Source organism: Gallus gallus, chromosome 13, assembly GCF_016699485.2.
Source record: "Gallus gallus isolate bGalGal1 chromosome 13, bGalGal1.mat.broiler.GRCg7b, whole genome shotgun sequence".
Classification (NCBI taxonomy): Eukaryota; Metazoa; Chordata; class Aves; order Galliformes; family Phasianidae; genus Gallus; species Gallus gallus.
In genome coordinates, this window is record NC_052544.1 from 11,685,357 (window position 1) to 11,703,436 (window position 18,080).

The window sequence follows — 18,080 nt, forward strand, 5'->3', positions numbered from 1 at the left end:
GATGCAAGCACTGCTTCCCTTCCACCTTTATGGCACCAGCACACGACACTCCACTGAGGGCAGAACGCCTCCAGCAGCCCATACGAACAAGCAGGTGCATGCTCTGGGGCAAGCCACAGCAGCCATGCCTACAAAATGGCTGGTGCTTCAGCTCAGGCTCCTCACCTGTCCAAGTCTCAGCTCTGTTGCCACAACTCAGCATTCTCAGTCACTGCGCCAAATGCTTCCCTGGGCAAAAGGACAACAGACTTTTCATCAAGGGAAACTAGCCATGAAGACCCATCAGGCCTTGTAAGATTAACCTTACAGAATAGGCACTGACATAGATTATTGGAGTCTGGGTGATTTGCAAGAATAGAGTGCAGCAAATTAACTTGTTAGCAAGGAAAGGGAGGTGAGGAAGTCAAAAGCAACAGCCTCAGAAGTGCAGAGCTACCACCATGCTAGGAGCACCCTGCTGGCAGCATTTCTCTGCCCTTGCCAGCCACATCCACACTGTGCTGTGTGCAGGGGGTATCAGGCCTTCTGAGTGAGCTTTGGTGTATAAGGAAGAAAAAGCACAGTTCTAGTTCACAGGCTTTTCTGGAGAAGGCAGAAACTGGTTGAGAATGTTCAGTGTCAAGAGGCCACTATCATTAAGAGGAACCCTGTTTAAGCTTTCATTCATGTACTTAAAAATATAGAACTGCAAAAATCCCCCAGCCCTGCGGGTAACGTTTTCTGCAACACCACTGACATGTAACATGCCCTTACTGAAGCACACGCTATCATCTGCTGCAGATGCACGCTTATGCCCCACCCCAGGGCTAGCTGTGAAGGTTCAGAACCAGCTGGAGCAAAGAGGATGGAGTGGTGCCAACCAGAGGACATCTCTGCATCTGCAGCACAGGCAGACAAAACACAGCACCCGATGAAGGCAGACAAAACACAGCACCCGATGAAGGCAGACCTTCAGTGGGGCAGAGAAACTTCTTACAAGAGGGAAGAAAATCCCTTTAAGTCACAGAATTTTTCCGTGCAGTCATTACTCCAATCTGGCTTCAGGCAGGCTGTACTCAATGCACAGGAATACACCTCTGCTCCTCCAAAACCAGTCTTAATATTTCACTGTCATGCATGTTATGAAAGTAATAAAAAATGTGAAAGGCTTACAAATGGTTGGGTTACTTTTGTAAAACCTAGAGAAGCAAATTCTGCAACACTAGGGGAATATCTGGCTGTATACCATGTTCGCTGGCTAGAGCTTCAGAAACAAATATACACACACAACTTCCAACCGCCTGCTCAATTCACGAAGCCAAACTGCTGTCTCCAATGTCACATCATACCTCTTAAAAAAAAAATAGTGATTTACTTTTTACTGAAACCAGCTATGGTTTCAGTAAGATAATGGAGCTGATTTTCATGCTTCCAAATCTCAATCATGCAATGCTTCACAATCAGCAGCAATTTATCCTCACACCATTGCTGTGAACTGGGGAAATGTAATCCAATTGCAAAGCCAAAAAATGCAGACAGGAGGCGGACACAGCGACGTGACCAAGGCTGCCCAAGGCCACATCAAGTACAGCCCCATACTGCCAGTACCTTTGCTACAGGTCATGCAAAAGACACTCTAGCTCCTGGGATAACAGGATGTTCCTGAGTGCTCTTGGTATTGCTGTGTGAAACATAAGCCTCTCCTTCAACATGAGCTCTCCAACAGTGTCAACCCGGATGAAGAGCCCATGGCAGTCTGGGAGAAGCAAGAATTAAGGTCACTGATGCCTGCTTTAAAAAAACTACTGGATTCGGGCCCCCCACTCAGAACAGCTTTCCCCTCCTGGCTGATGAGCCCAATCCTTTTATGCAGGGTCTGTCCTTATGAGGTTCTATGCAGTCTGGGGTCCAAGAAGTCAATGCTGGTCCTGCACTGACAGCGAACAGGTGTAAACCACACCATAGTCCTTAACAAAGATGCACAGTAACAACACAAATACTAAACCACTCAAAGGGGAAATCTGGATCTACTTTAAGTACTGCAAATTCAGGTACACATCTTCAAGTTTATGGACACACCAAGCTGTTGATAACTAACGTACACATTAACAGCAAAATTCTAAGCTATATTTGCATCTTGAGACATCAGTTACAGAGAATGAAACCCTGTAAGTTCCCAGTTTCTTTGCTACGGACAACCAAATCCTCCACGCTACAATGTTCTGGGAGAAAAGCAACCTTCCACCAGTTGTGATTACTGCTACACAGAAGAATGAATGTGCCTCTGTTATACAGGACTGAGCGTCACAGAGGAACAATAACAAAATATTAAAGGTTGTTTTTTTGTTGTTTTTTTTTTTAATGTCTGTAGCACATTTCTGTACCAATCTTCTAAATTTGGTTAGTGCTGACTCTGTAAAAAGAGAAGTGCAGAAAGACACGGGGGAGTGAGGTGTGAAGAGCTCCATTTTTAATTAATACATACCAGACTGGCCATCAGCTGGAAATATATCTGCAAAAGAAAAAAAAAATCAGTATTAGTTGAAGCTGGAGTGCAAATCATATTTAAAAGGTTCCTCCCCTCTTGATTTGTTTGCTTTAGCTTAACAGAGCAAGTATTTTCCTAGTATCCCAAGTTAAATATCAATCTAGCTGGGAACCCACCCCAATTCGACCACTTGTTGTGTGGAAGATTTTGAAGGAGTTGGTGCTCGAATACTAGAATGTATTGCTCTCATTAATAACCTTCTACACTGGTTTTTAACAGACAGCAGTGAAGAACAAAGCAACTGTAAAATGTATAAAGTCCCAGTCCATGAGCTAGTTGTTGACACCCTCCCCCGAGCAGGGTCACCAAACAAAGACCTGTGCAGAGCATCTAACACAGTGTCCAGCCAGGGGAGAGCAGGGGAAGCCAAGCCAAGAATCAAATGAGCTTTTCCTGATGGTTCCATTCTTTGGAGAAGCATATGGGAGACTTATGTGTGGAGAAATGCCGTCGATAAAATACTTCCCTAAGATGCTATGGAGACAGTGTATTTTAGAGAGCAATATACTACATTTTCTTTGAGGAACTTGGAAGAATGAGGGGAAGGGAGGCTGCCAGCAAGCCAAGGTCCTCCTAGGACAGTGGCAGGCCCCTGGCTCCAGCTTATCGACTGCCCAAAACACACATTCAGTTGGAAAGTTACAAAAGTTGCAGCAAGGTCTACCCCTTGGCCAGGGCAATGCTTTCCAGACAGCGCACAACCAATGCAGAAACAGCAAAAACACGCCTCTACTAAAAAGCTGCTATTTCTCTGCCTTTGACAGCACATTGTGTACAAGGTATCCTCAGGCAGAGATGCTTCTCTGCAGCTGACGCAGTGAGAGAACACTCAGAACTCCCTCTGCCATTATGCATGCTCATAGTTTGCAGCCACACTGAAGGCATGATCTCAGGGAAAAGCCAGTGAGTCCAGAAAAGCCTCCAAGCACCAACCTCGATCCTTTGCAGGCTGCATGTTCTACTGCAGCCTTCCACCAGCACATCACCAGACACATCTGAACACCTTGCATTTCTGTGATGGTTACTGATGAGGTCAGGCTCCCAACAACAATGAATAGGAACACCCTGTACTTGATCTAACAGGTCCCAAATAAGAGGCAGTTTCTTTATTTCCCTGTTTGAGCAACTCCCAGCCAATGTCTCTGCAGAGGAACAAGGTGGAAGCACAGTTAACGCATACCCCACTTGTTTGGATCAGCTATCTATATTGACTACAACCAAAAACAAAATTAACAGATGAAAAAAATAATAGTAAAAAAAAAACAATGGCTGAGAAGGGGAATTTCTCTGTGCCAGCCAAGGCCTGCAGGCCTTGGCAACCACTCTCCTTGCTGCAGCCCTGCCAGGTGCAGCTCTCCAGCCTGCCCAACCAACTCTCCATGTAATGACCCAGCCTGGATAGCCACCTGCACAGCCAGCCACCCACAGAGGACAGGGGCAGCCCCTTCCAGCAACCACAAGCACCACCACACCAGGCAGAAGCTGCAGGTGACCCCTCAGGGATGCTTCCTACTGGTCACACCACTGTTGCAATGCAAAGGTGGCATTCCCTTGAGGCCTCTATGCTCAGCTCAAAGCCAAATCCCCCAAAGCCCTGCTGAGCCTCAGAGATGCACCACAAGGCTCACCTGGCTTCTCTCGAGCTGAGCCAGTATAATTTTAGAGCAGATGTGCTGCTAAATGTGCTGTAGTAAAGGAGTGGAAACTCCTCAGTGCTGGCCAAGGGCAAACACAACTCACATTCATCCCCAGGAAGTCTGCTGCCACCATGACTGCCACTGAGGAACAGCGTTTGTCCATCCTCTAAGCCTTGGCCCTCTTGTCCAGGAGGCTGAGCCTGTCCGCCTCCTCATACCTATAACCACAGCATAATAGAACCAAGCAGAGATTCAGAGCATTGGGTGGGCACGCAACTTCTTTCTCTGCAGAGAAGGAGCACAGAGCAAGCAGCCTGCAGGACATGCTCTTCTGAAACACAGAGGATGCATACAAAACAGGGCTTGTCAAGGACTGGGGCACGATGTCCCTTCGGGATGCCTCCTACTCTACAAGCAAGAGAGACTAGATTAGAGATTAGATTGCCAATTAAGGACAGCACCTGGTGTGCCCAAAAGAAGCCTAAATTGGGCAGCTCTTTCTTTTCTCAAGAAAGCCATGGCGGAAAGGAGGCTGAAAGGTTCGGCCAGCAAAGAAGTGTTAGGGCTGTGCTCCAAGGGGCCCATTTAACATGTTTCAGTCCTCCTCAACACTGTTAAGGTTAAAAATCAAACACAGAAGTCCTAATCATAGAGACAATGCTAAGATTTTGCTTACACAAAGCCCCAATACTGAAAGCAAACCAGCCCCAAGGATTTCTCCCACCACACACACACAGTTTCTCACCTGCCTCAATTCCAGGCACCCAAAGCCAGGTACCCTAACACAGGCCAGATGCTCCAGGGGATGATGCTCCAGAGCAGCTCCGCACCAGCTGGCCATGCTCCCCACACAGAGCAACAGCTTCACCCTTGTCTGCTCCACACCTCCCTGCTACACCCAGCCCCACAGTCTGGCTTGACACATCATCATCCCCAGGCAACCAAAAGGAAAGGGCAGGACATTGCCAATGTGGCAGCGTGTGTGAGAGAGCCCCAAGAAATCTGGGCCCCATGGCCTCACATTTCCTTCCCCTTCTCGTATGCAGGGTCTTACCCTGGGTCCAAAAGCCAGGAATATTTAGAGCCAATATCTGAACAGAAGGATTACAATAATGATATGCAGTAGCAATCTCTGCAGAGCCACATATTTCCCAAGCACGTTAACAACCTATTCAGCTCTGTGCGTTATCCATGCAGCCCACAGCTCAGTGGGAACCAAGTTCCATGCATCTTCCCGTTATCAGCACAAGGGGTGGAGGAAAGAAGAGAGCAGGAAGAGGTCAAGGATGCACACTGCAGCAGCAGGATGTTTGGGAGGCACCAAGCATCCCTTTCAAGACCGCCACATAAGAGTGTGGATGCTTTACAGGGGTGCTGGCTGTGAACACCAATAGCCAGAGCTGTAGTGCTAAGAGCCCAGGAAACAGCTAAATTGAGGACAGTCCTTCCTATTTTAGGTGTGGGTGAGAGGGGGATGGGTGACTGGGATACAGAATCACAATTTTTGCTTTATGGTATTTTTAAACAGAGGGGGAGACCGTATGTTTAACTGGGGCATTTACAGAGAAAAGCTGCTGTGTTCACACATCCCCTCAAAAATCTCCTCTCCAGGAGCTATTTGCCCATCGCTGCTGTATATCAGATATCTGGGACAGCACCGAGTAGGCTCGTCAGTTTAAGAGCCCACATCTCCCCAGTGCCAAATCCAAGTTAAAATCCACAGGAAGTCTGAACCCACCCACACTCCCACTGCCTCAACACGAGCAGCTGAGCACACCATATTCATTGCTTCCCAGCTATGGGAACAATCCTCACAATGCAAACAGCACAGGTAGGGAAAACGTCCCAGTTTACAGAGTTCAGCTTCTGGTGCAAAGGGACCAGTGTTACTTGAATCTCTTCTCCATCCCCAAGCAACTTCTCAGCTCAAATCTGTATCACCTGCCTTCCCCTGAGAGGTCAAGATAGCGCCTGCACAGGTTGCTCAGACAGTGAGTGGCCTCTTCAAAGCAGCACTTAGCAGATATGGGGGCGAGGTCTGCTAGAAAGAAGTAGCAAAGCAAGAAACCCAAACCCCAGAGATTAGCATGGCCAATTAGGTCCCTCCCGAGGATCTTGCTTGCTTCCTGCTCCCCTCCTTCCTTTCCTGCCAAGCAGGCTCAGGGAGGGAACAGACCTCAGCCACCCAGACCTTCCCAGCCTTCCTCAGCCACCAGCTCCAGTCAGACACCTCCAGTGCCCTGGCTGCTGTACTAAGTCTCCTCACCCCCGCAAAGGGAAGCTGAGGCTTGAGATGGGTGAAAGATCCAATCCAGATAAACAGACCTTGCTCACCGATGTTGGTTTAGGCATTAAGACACCACAAAAATCTGCTCAAGAAAAAGGTTAAAGAAAAACAACTGCAGAAGCACTGATCAGCTTTCGGATCCGTTTCTCCAGAAGTGATGAAGCAAAACGTTAGACCTTTGTAAGTGGTTTTCTGATCTCCATCCAGAGCAGAGGATCAGCTCCTTCTCACACAGGCAGGCCATTATCTGGGGACATCCCATTCACCTGTGCTAAGAGGCTGAAGAGCTGCAGCCAGCATGAGCACTGGCATAGATTTCCCACAACCCATGTGAAAACAATTCTTGCAATGGGTTTCTGCTGTAGAAAATTCCGTGCCCCAGCTAACTTCATGCACTTGAGAAGGGATGAAGATCTCTGGCCTCACCAAGCTGCAAGGGGAACACATCCTGAAAAAAATTACCAACCGCAAAAGAAGAACATTATTATCTGGAAGAGCTCCCTAGCTTTAAACTCACACTGTGCACTACACTGAATTTGTACCTTAATGCTGATACCAAGTCTCTTTCTTCATGCAAGGGAGAGGAGCTGCCTGAGCGAGGCTATGTCTGGCATGTGATGAGTACACAGCCACCAATGGGATCAGCATGGTGCTTTGCAGAAGCATCTTCCAGGGATCTGCTTGGAAGAAGTCTCTCCTCCAGGCATCAGAGATGTCAGAGATGTTCTGAGGAATGCAGCTGGTCAGCTCGACCAGAGAAAACAAGAGCGGTCCAAACAAGCAATCCCATGAATCCTGCACTCACATATGCACAGATACATGAAACATAACTGTAAGGTCATGGCTGTTTTTTCTCCCATCCACTTATCAGTGCTTGTATTGGAGAGAACAAACACTGGATGTTCTCTCACATTAACCCCTTCTCCGCTCACCCCAAAATGTTGTTGCTCAAACCACAAGCTGCAACACCAAACAAAAAGCCAAAGACAGCACACAGCAACTTAAAGGAAGGAGCAAGAGAAAAGTCTGATGTCTGATGCCACAAAGCAGCAGCTGACCCAGCTCTGTCTCATGCTCCTTAATCACAAATAAGCCTCCAGCCTTCCAGAGGTCAGCACAGACAGACCCTACAATAGCCTGAGCCCAGCACAACCTCAGCCACCATCCCCAAACTGTACTGGGTATTAAGTTTCAGGTATCATCAGGCAAAACTGATGTTCTAGAAGAGAATCCTGTTGAAACACAGGAACAATTCTGGAGCAGCCTGGAAGCTAACTGGATCCTATCCTACAGAAATTGATACAGGACAGGGTTTCCCTATGACAGGCTTATTGCATACTGTCCTGCTACATGTACATAGGCACATATGTGCCTGCAACACCAGGCATGTCAGAAATCCCCATGAAAACCCCCAGTCTAAAATTCAAGGCTCTCTCCATCTTAATGCTGAGGACAGAGGGCCAAGTAAGAAGTCTATAGGATACAGGGGGCAGCACAGTGAATGCAAGATAATTAAATCTCTTAACTGAATTACAAATCCTCAGACTCACAGCCTGTGTGAGACATTTCCCACTCTGGACCAGACTTTAATCAAACACACAGCTTTTCCAATCACCCTCCAAATTTTGTCCTTGCTTGGTTCCACTTCTCTGCTGTTAATGAGATCAACTCAGATGTCACCCCAAGTCAAGTAAGAGTTGCCTGCCTGTAATCTCACATGTCTCCTCCAAATCTTCTTCAAGGCCATACTTACAGGTTTCATTTTATGTTTTAAAGATGAGGGTCACTTGTATCAAATTCCTCCCTGTACAGAGTGCAAGTGTCATACACAGCATTATCTGGTTTAAAAAAAAAAACAACAGCAAAAGAAGAAGGGCTATACAGTAGTTCACCTGAGACTGAGAAGCCAAAAGAAACCAGTCCCCTTTTTGCTCAGTTCAGTGCAACACCCTCTCTGCAGTGGATTTCTGCATGCTCAGAAGATGCATTAGATGGTGTTAGGTATTCCCCCGAGCTTTCAAGGTTCAGCTGGGAGTTGGAAACAGAAATTTAATATGATTACAGTCAGGAACATCTCATGCTTTGTCATCTGAGCACATGGCAGGGACATCTCTGTGATTTGCTTCCTGTCTCATCTGGTGGGATCTCAAGCACAAATATCCTCTTGCTCCTTTTCCAGTCAGATTTAAACCTCCTAATGACATTTTTGAGATCAATTTCTCCATATTTCAGTACCTGCTGCTTCAGTGACAACATTTCTCTTCATTAATGCGTACTGCTATCATTCTTTACACTTCATTCTTCGCTCTGTTTACCCTCTATCTCCACCCCTACACAGCTTTGTAGCAGACTTGCCAATGTGGGCTGAACACAGACAGGGTAAAGCACTTCCGTCACTCCATTACATTCTTTTGCACTGGGTGAAGAGTATCGCTATCTACAGGCATGTGGAAACCCGATAGTATGGTCCTTATTTTCAGTAGGCTCATTTTGTGGGTTCGGGGGGGTTGGCATAAACAGACATTGTTCCTGAGCTACGTAACTATCTGGAAGGACAATAGTAAATGTATAAAATCTTCGTAATGAGAATCTTAAGTGTCTTGCAGGAATAAATTCAGTGTTCCTTCTGCAACATTACACACACACACACACACAAAAAATGCAATTCAACCTTGAGGAAACCGAAGAAACTAATTTCCTGTAGTTTGAAGTGAGTGGAGGCCTATCAAACATTTAAATCTTACTTAATTATAATTTCTATTTCATTTGTTCACCAGCTTCTTTCATCTGTAAGTGTGCAAATCGGATAGCCTGGTAACTAGCGTTTGGTAAATTAATAATTACTCATTCGCAGCGCTGACCAGATGCTTCCAAAAGCACTGCTACGATGGGGGAGAGGAAGCAGGGTGAATTCAGTGTGAGGGCTGAAAAGCTGTTGCAAATTATCTGGCTACAGAGGCAGTGCTAGGTATTTAACAACGCACCCACCATCCAGCAGCATCTTTGAGTTACCGAGCAGGTATGACACCCCCACCCAAACTCCTCCCCACACACCTTTCTCACCAATAAAACTCTATCCTTTCCCCTTTCTGTGGCTTTTACAATCAGATTCTTGTTTCCCCACATATTTAGTCAGGAAAAACTCACCTCTTTTCTCAGCATTTCAGACTCAGTATCTACTAACGAATCTAGCCCTGAAACCGCCCTGTTCTCTCTCTCTCCACGTATCATCCAACATGTGACTCGGAAAACTCAGAGGACTGTTGGGAAGGGAGGAGAAGGGGCGAGCCGCCCCCTGTGCCCTCCCACTCAGCAGATGGGCCGACCCCCCCGGCGCACGGCCATGCCTTGCAGACTGCAGAGTCACTGCAGGCACACTGCACGCTGCCGCTCAGCTGGAGACGCACTCTGTGGCGTGTCGGGGACAAACGCTGCTTCCTTCCTTCCCCTCGACCCCCGGGGCTGCAGCCCCATACTGCAGCAGAGGACAAAGTGGGGCAGGGGATGTGGGGCCAGCACGAAGCATGTGCTCACCGCCCTCTCAGGCTATGGGGAGGAAGCCAAAAAGCCAACAATGAAAAGCACCAGAGATGCTTTTCCTGCATGCCCATCCTCCTGGGGCAGCGATGCCACTCCTGCGCCTTCTCAGAAGCCAGAGACACTTTGGGGAGTGAGTGAAGATCACAGAAAGGCAGCTGTGGGTCTGCTGGTCCCAAGCCAGCCCTACTTGAAGTAGCAGGTTACAGCCTGCATCCAGCCACCTCCAGGGGTGTCGGGCAGGAAGCGAGCACACTTCCTCAGGAACACACATCAGGGCACGCTCAGAGGGAACCAGAGTGCCATTTTCTCCATTATGCGAACAAAGGGCTCCTGTGTCACCTCCAAGTACCACCAATACCAGACTGAGCCATAATGATAAACCTCAGCCACAGACAGCTCCATTAGGCCTTATCCATTTCTGAAACAAACACCAGCTTCTGGCTGACACAGAGCACTCACCCCAGCCAGGGCTGCCCTGGTCATCTCCCACACACTCTGGTCCAGGGCTATCTGCAGCACAGATCTCCACCAGCCCTTCTGACTTGTGATCATGGAAAAAAATAAGATGACTCAAAACCCCAAAAAAAATCACAACCACCACCAAGTACTGCCTGCCACGTGTTCCCATACAGCACTGCAACAAAAGAAAGCGTTGAGGCAAGCTGCTGCTCCTAAGTCAGCTTTGCTTTGCTCCAGAAGGACACTGAAGGTAAACCACTGATAATGCAGGTATTAGCCCAGTCAATTCACAGCTGTTCCTCTTTCTCCTTGCATGTCACAGCAGAATATCCTCAAACACATGTGGCATTCATGGTTGACTCTAGGACTGTGAGCTTCACAGCGAAGGGGGCCAGCTGACTTGTTAAGGATGGCTTCTGCAGTTTGATTCCCATCAGTAGCCCGATGTTGTCCTGTAAATGGCAGAGCTGCCATGTGCCATGCACTGATTTGCTCAGAAAAGGCAATACTCCCTGCCCAAGAGCCCTCAGGCTGTTGTACAAATATATGCTGATAGAAAAAAGTTCAGTTAGGAGGATTTTCTGGGAACCTGCAATTACAGGATGAGTCTATGTTTGGAAACATGTTGACACTGTATTTGACCACAGTTTCTACAACCCTTCCCCCCCCCCCCCAAAAATGTACATCTTGTGCAGTATTAGAACCGCCACACACCTCATTTTTCCAGTGCCCTGTGCCAGTTTTCACTCCTCTGTTGCAGCACCCTCATGTGCACCCACTCCTCCTCCCAGCCAATCCAGCCTGACCCTGACCTGGGACTCCTCCCACAAAGAACTCTAAGAATTGATTTATTCGAGGCCAAATTCAGTTCCTATTTGTTCTGGTCACCAATTATTGTTGCCTAAATATACAAACAGTTCCCTTAAGTTCTTGTAACTCTGTATTAATTTCTTAGAAGTTCTTCTTTACCTCTCCTCTTACCTGCTTTAGTCACACACCTGCACCATTTGCTGACAGATATTCAGATTAGCCAGTTGCTTCAGAGCAAGGAGTGAAGTCTCCTAACTCCGCTCACAGATCACTAAATAGGCCCTACACCTACAATAATGAGTTTGGAACTGAAACACGGTCTCGAGACAGCTGCAAAAGCAGAGCTGGCCACATCAGAAACCACGCAGCAGTCTTCAGCCCCCTCTGGTACGTTAGCGAAGGGTCCAGTGCCAAAATGACCAGCAGATAACGTTTTTCAAGGCCAAAATGTAAATGCACATCACAGTTGGGAAGAAACAAAGCTCACCACTCCTATCAGACTCCTGATAAAAGAAGAGCAAAAACCCTTCCCAGTTCTGCTACCTACATGATCCATAGCAAGGCACTGTACCTTGGTCTGCCCAGTTATTGCAATAGGAACAGAGCTCCTCCAAGAGCTGCATGGTCACAAAGGACTCTGCAATCCTCCGGCAGTATGCAAGTGTATTTAAGTTTTCATTAAGGTGATTATATTTTTAACCCTTGCTGCTTGTACCTAGTAACTGTAAGGATTAAAATACCCAACCTGGTCCAGCAGTACAGCTTTCTACTAAAATGCACATTCCCTATTTAGCCAAACAAGTGCTACCACTGAGGTGGTATCTGAGATTCCTTACAAAGCAGCTTCAAGTGTGCAAGGAGAAGCCTCACGCTATCCAGGTTGGCGTTTGGCACTCCCCTGAGAATAATTTCACACCATTTGAGCACAGTGAAAGGATCAGGTGTCATAATTTAGAAGCAAGCACACAGCACTGCACCCAGCACCTCAATTCCTAGCTGTTTTTGCACTCTATTTTGCCCTCCCAGCAGAACAAAGGCCCCCCCCCCCCCCCCCCCCCCCCCCCCCCCGTCCGATGATCCCAGCACAATCCTCCCTGTGGTACCACAGGCAATAAAATGATCAAAAGAAGAGTTATAGAGGTGAAAGAGACTGTTGGTGAGGATCATCCAGCGATACCTCGTGGCTGGCAGCCTGGAACTGGAGGTTGAGGTAGAAGAAGGCACTGAATCCCAGCAGCTGGGGCCCATGAGTCAGCTCCATGGAGCTGTGCTTCCCCGCCTTCCCGAAACAAACAGCACATGGCAGGGCAAAGGTCCAGCACAAAGCTGAAGGGCAAAGGTATGTGGGGGAGGAATAACACCACCTTACACATTTGGGGAGCAGCAGTTCCAGTTACCCTTGTGCTCTCCAGTAAAATGGGAAGCGTTACTCAAACGTGAGTTGTGGGATTGGAACAAAACCGTATTTCAGAGAGGAAACTTGGGGTGGTGGGGGGAGGACTGTGCTGCGATAGCACCTCTGTTGCAACCAACAGCCAAAAGAGCTCCACAATTACATGCCACGACAAAGCAAGAATTGCCCAACGCTTTGGAAATAGGTGTGTGCAGTTCTACCACGCTAGATACCCCAGCAGGCAGATGTGCACATCTATTCTAAATAAAAAGAAATGCCAAAGGTAAAACGAGCTTCCCATTCAGCTTATCTCCTGTACTGGAGGCTGGCTTCAAGGAAAGCCCTTTGGGGACTTAGTCACTGAGGGGTGAGAAGCTCATGAATCTCTTTCCCTGCCTTCTCCTCAGCACCAGTAGCCAGCCCAGCCTGCGCGCTGCCATCTCTGAACAATAGGCAGCCAACCTCCAGTGCTTGCTGCTAGGAACTAAGGTGCGCCTTCTGGAAAGTGCTGCTTATCCTCCCAGTGCATCTGCCAAATGGCAGGCAAGAAACTCTGCTCAAGAAACTAAAGCACCTCCTGCATCTCCACTAAGAAATTCTGAATTTGCAACCAGGAGGAGAGACGGCATAGAAGTTAGCGCTTGGCAATGGGACTGCCAGGCATTAAAATTTGCAGGTTCTTATTTCCAAGATGTAAATGGCTTTAAAAATTAAGAAGTGCCAGGTGCCTTGATGCAACATTTCTTGAAATAAATCCAGCACGTTTTCAAAATGGGGTGCTGTTAACACCTGTCCGCACCAACGCTTGCATCACTGCTAGCACTGGTGCAGGGCACAACAGAGGAGTACAAAATGTTCCAGAAGGTCGAGTTGTCTTAACTGAAGCCACACTTCTTAACTGAAGAATTAGGAGAAAATATTTCAAATTTGGTTTATAGCCAGAAGTGCAAAGCTCTTTTTGTCAGAAAATGTTTCCTTCTCTCCTGCACATACATTCCCTACCATTGTGCCTTTGCAAGTCAGACTGCTGGCTGCATTTATTTACATGATAAGAAGAGAACATACAGCAACTTGCATGTAACGAGGGGACTGTCACACAGACCTTGCTATTTGATGAGAGAGCAAAAATGAGGTGTCATTACCAGCCTTGTCAGCGTCCCTCATGAGCAGTAAGCACTAACACAACCCTTGCCACATTTGACATGCTTATGTGTCATTTCACAGCTTAAAGGACCACCCTCTCCTTCCCACCTGCACCCCAACTCTGAAATGCACACAAACAGAAATACAGTGCACGTTGCAACAAGCACCACAAACGACTGCTGGGTGCACTTCTCCTCCAGTGCCTGATCCTCTGCTTACAGCACCAGCAGCATCGCTGTTGTCTAACTCGACCTAATGGTTTCTACCCTTAATGCCACGCAGTTATGCTTTTGGGAGGAGGGGTTAAGCAGCAAGGAGAGGCTTTGCTTCAGCCTGCCTTCCTGAAAAAGCAGCAACATTTACTCACACTTCCCAATACTGACCTCGCTCCCAAACTTCAGTGTACCCCAAAAAACATCTGTTTCTGGAAATAAACCCTAATTTCCCCCAAACCAGACCCCATTATTTGGCATCTGCATCAGGCCTCCACACGTTCACCCTTCCCAGCTGTAGAGGTCAAGAAGTTCAATACAAGCAGAGGGGGACTTGCCAAGCTCTTCCATATCCATAGTCAGACACAGATAGTGAAAATTCACAAAGATCTTGAGCACAGTTCTGTTTTTCTCTGAGCTTGAGCTCAATTCCTTTACTTTTGTAAGCACTAATTCCAGTACAGATCATTACAGAACTGGTGGACACCTTAAGGAGCATGTCTTGTCCATTAAATCTGACTTCAGGCCTATAATTAATACAATCATTATAAAAAATTAGGGCTTTGAAAGCCCGTAAAACAAGTCACAGAGAGATCCCCATATCTTCAGAGAGCTGTCCTGATGTTCAATGGCTCCTAGTCCTCCTCACTACCTCCTCTACAGCAGGATCAGGGCTGGAAACATTCAGTAAAGCAGCACACAAAAGCTATGCTGGGAGCACAGCTCAATTGCCAACCACAGTTCCGATGCTAAAAACCTAAAAACATTCAGTCATGCCTTTCCAGAGTTTACACGTGCTCCATGTGTTTCAAGCGTACAGAGAAGCCACTTTTCTTTGATGATCTCCTGGAGGTCACTGCAACAGCACAGCTCGTCTTCTGCACCACAGCACAACTTCTGCACATTGTCACACTCCAAATCTCTTTTCAGAAACGTGTGCTGGCAGAAATCCTCCACCCAAAGCAGCCAAGATATGGCAGGAGCCTGTGAAGTCTACGAGAAGGCACTCAGGCAAAAGGCCACTATGCAAGGCCAGCCACCAGCCTGCCTCTCGTGGGAGTTTGCCAGCCGTGTTTGTTTTACACGTTTTCTCTTCTGCTAACGAACCAGGCAGCAAGTGCAAGGGAGCCAAGAGGCAGCGTCTGGGGCACTGCAAAACCAATTCCATTATTTCAACTCCTCCAGGAATACTGGGACAACCGGGCCAGGCTCAACAACAAGCTGGGTGTTGCATGTTTATTGCCCACTGTTATGCTATTCCCTCAAAATCATATCAGGCATTGCAAAAGCTCCCTCCTCTGCCACATAGTGCCTGCTCAGGCTCCTCAGCCCCCACTTCAGCATGCTTTGCATGTGTTGCAAAGCCTCCAACAGGAACACTGGGGGGAACATCTTGTATTTTTGCACCGTTTGGTTAGTTCCTACGGAGTGCTGCCTAAGAAGGCAGCGTGACAGAGCCCAACTCTCACACAAAGGAGCAGTGTGAGCAGCTGGATGTCACGCTGCATGCAAGAGAAAAACGCAGACAACAGCACAGTCCTGGATTTCGTTGTTCACTGCACACACAATGACAAACCACCAAACCATTTGGGCACAGACTTTTACCTGGCACACTGACCTTCTCCTCTACGCTACCATTAAGACAACAGCTTTCCAGGTGGAAATTGCAGAGGTGTCCATCTTTCAAAGATCAATAATACCTCCGGTGAATCATCCCAACTAGCCTGCAACGCTTCTTACAAAACACAATACAGTAACAAGGAACCTGATGTCATACCTGGCAGCGTGACTGCCGAGCTCGCAGAGACAGGCCAAAAATATTAGGAATTAAAACTTCAGCCGAGCAGCAATCCGCTCCCAAACACAGAATCATAGAATTATTAGGACTGGAAAAGGCCTCCGAGGTCACTTAGTCCAACTGTATAGGTACCAGCAATACTGCCCACTAAGCCATGTCCCTCAGCACCACATACACATTTCTCGACCACCTCCAGGGTCGGGGACTCCACCATCACCCCGGGCAGCCCATTCCAGCGCCCTATCGCTCTCCCTGAGAAGAAGTCTATCCTAATATCACTGTATCTCCTGCCAAATAAATAAACAACAAAAAGAAAGAAACCCGAAGAGGCGAAGAAACGGCGCTCAGCCATTTCAGCTCAGCCTTACGACAGGCGCCTGGGCCTCCACGCAGAGCACACACGGCCCCCGGGCCCCGCAGGGCCTCCACAGAGCACACGAGGCCTCCGCACGGCGCCCCCGGGCCTCCCGCTGCCCTCAGGCCGCTCCGGGCCGAACTCGGAGCCGCGCACGTGGGCCCGCGGAGGAGGAGGCCGAGCTCTCGGGGAAATCACATGCTGGGCCGGGGAAGCCACCACGTTGCCTGCGCGGCGGCGGCGGAATGCTGGGAAGGGGAGGCCTCCTCCTGCCCGCCCGCCCGGCCCCGGCCCAACGAGCGCGGCCCGCACCGCGCCCTCCGCCCGCCTCGGGCCTCCCCCAGCCGCATGGCCCCGGCCCGGCCGCTCCCCTCCCCCTCTCCCCGCTCGCGGCCCGGCCGGTTCCCCCCTCCCCGCCGCGCTCCCTCAGGCCGCACGCCGCGCCGCATGGCGCTGCCGGCCGGGGCGCGGTCGCCGCCGCCGCCGCACCCCCGTATCCCTCCTCGCCCCCCTCCTCCGCCCCCCGCACCCACCTGGAGGCGACTGCCCGTTGACCGCCAGCGCGGCCGCGTTCTTCGTCCAGGGGTTCACCTTGGGCGGCGGAGCCTCGATGAACTCCCTTCGCCCCGCTCCGCCGCCCGCCTCTCCGCCCTCCTCCGCCTCGCCGCCCGCCCGCAGCAGGCTCTCCTTCTCCTGGTTGTTGCTCTCCTCTTTCTGCTGCTTGGCGCTGGGCGGCCGCGGAGCCGCGGGGCCGCCGTCGGGGCCCATGGGCGGTTCGCCCTTCTCCCGGCCGCCGTCCTGCGGCGGTTTCAGCACCAGGGCGCGCTCCTCGGCGGGCAGCAGCGGGGCGCCGGGCAGCAGCGCCTCCACCTGCGTCGCCATCTGCGCGCCCCCGCCCCGCACGGGGGGAAGCGCCCCCTCAGCGCACTCACACGCGCACGCGGCGTTCCCCCCGCCCCCCCCACAGCGGCCGCCGCCGCAGCAATATGGAGACGCGCGGGGACCACGCGACTAGCCGCGGGGGCGCGCGCCGCGCAGCGCCGCCCCGGCCGCGCGCGCGCACACCCGGCCTAAGGGGAGGGGAAGGGGGAAAGGAGGGGCGGGGCGCGCCCCCGGCCGGCCGGCGGCGCGCACGTGCCTGATGCAACGCCCGGCCGCGCGTGGGGGCGCTTAAAGGGGCCGCGGGGGCTCCTGAGGCGGCGCGTGGGGGCGGGGGCGGCGAGGGGGGAGCGCTGCGATGTGCTCCAGTCCGCCTCGCAGCCCCCGGCGGGGTGGTGGGTAGTGCAGGAAGGGTAGCTCCAGTGGAGGGTTGGGTAGCGTGTAGCGGTGGGAGTGCAGCTGGGGGGGTGCTGTGAGGCGCTGGTCATTGCCCGGCTGTAGGATGGGGTGCGAGTGCCGCTGCTGAACTGATCCTGGGGGCTGTGATGGGAGGGGGCTTCGCAGTTCTTCACCAGCGGGTGGTCGGGCGTTGGAATGGTGTCCCCAGCGCAGCGGCCATGGCACCGAGTTTGCCAGAGTTCAGGAAGCGCCTGGACAACGCTAAGGTCGTACGGACTGATTTTTGGGTGGTTCTATGCAGAGCCAGGAGTTGGATTCGGTGCTCCTTATGAGTCCCTTCCAGCTCAGGGTGTTCCGTGATTCGAACTGAACAGAGGAAAGGGACACCCGTGGTTCCATAGCAGCTTCTCTTCTCCATCACGGGGACACAAAATCAGGTGTCCGATGAGCACAGGTTGTGTCTATGGCACAGCACGGGGCTGCGTTGGGGGGGGGTCAGGTGGGGGTAAGGGAAAGGCTCTGCACCAGAAGGCTGTGGGCATGGAATGGGCTGCAGGGCAGCGGGCACAGCTCTGAGCTGCCGGAGCTCAGAGAGCATTGGCTGTCAGATGTGGAGATCGGATTTGGATGGTGCTGTGTGG

General features: G+C 50.3%; 1 protein-coding gene across 5 annotated transcripts in view; it reads right to left on the reverse strand.

The window, feature by feature from the left end:
- LARP1 (La ribonucleoprotein domain family member 1) overlaps positions 1-17,200 on the reverse strand; it is a 43,608-nt gene extending 26,408 nt beyond the window's left edge. For 2 of the 5 annotated variants that reach the window (XM_015293913.4, XM_015293912.4), the window contains exons 1-2: positions 16,695-17,200; positions 2,465-2,491 (exon numbers count right to left, since the gene is read on the reverse strand). In XM_015293913.4, the coding sequence (XP_015149399.2) occupies positions 2,465-2,491; positions 16,695-17,043 (376 nt within the window). In that variant the 5' untranslated portion in view covers positions 17,044-17,200. Of the gene's footprint in view, positions 1-2,464; positions 2,492-9,598; positions 9,692-12,437; positions 12,558-16,174; positions 16,393-16,694 lie in introns of those variants that run through there. The other 3 variants (XM_040647167.2, XM_015293914.4, XM_046900444.1) reach the window with 3 other exon arrangements.
- Positions 17,201-18,080: the final 880 nt, after the last annotated feature.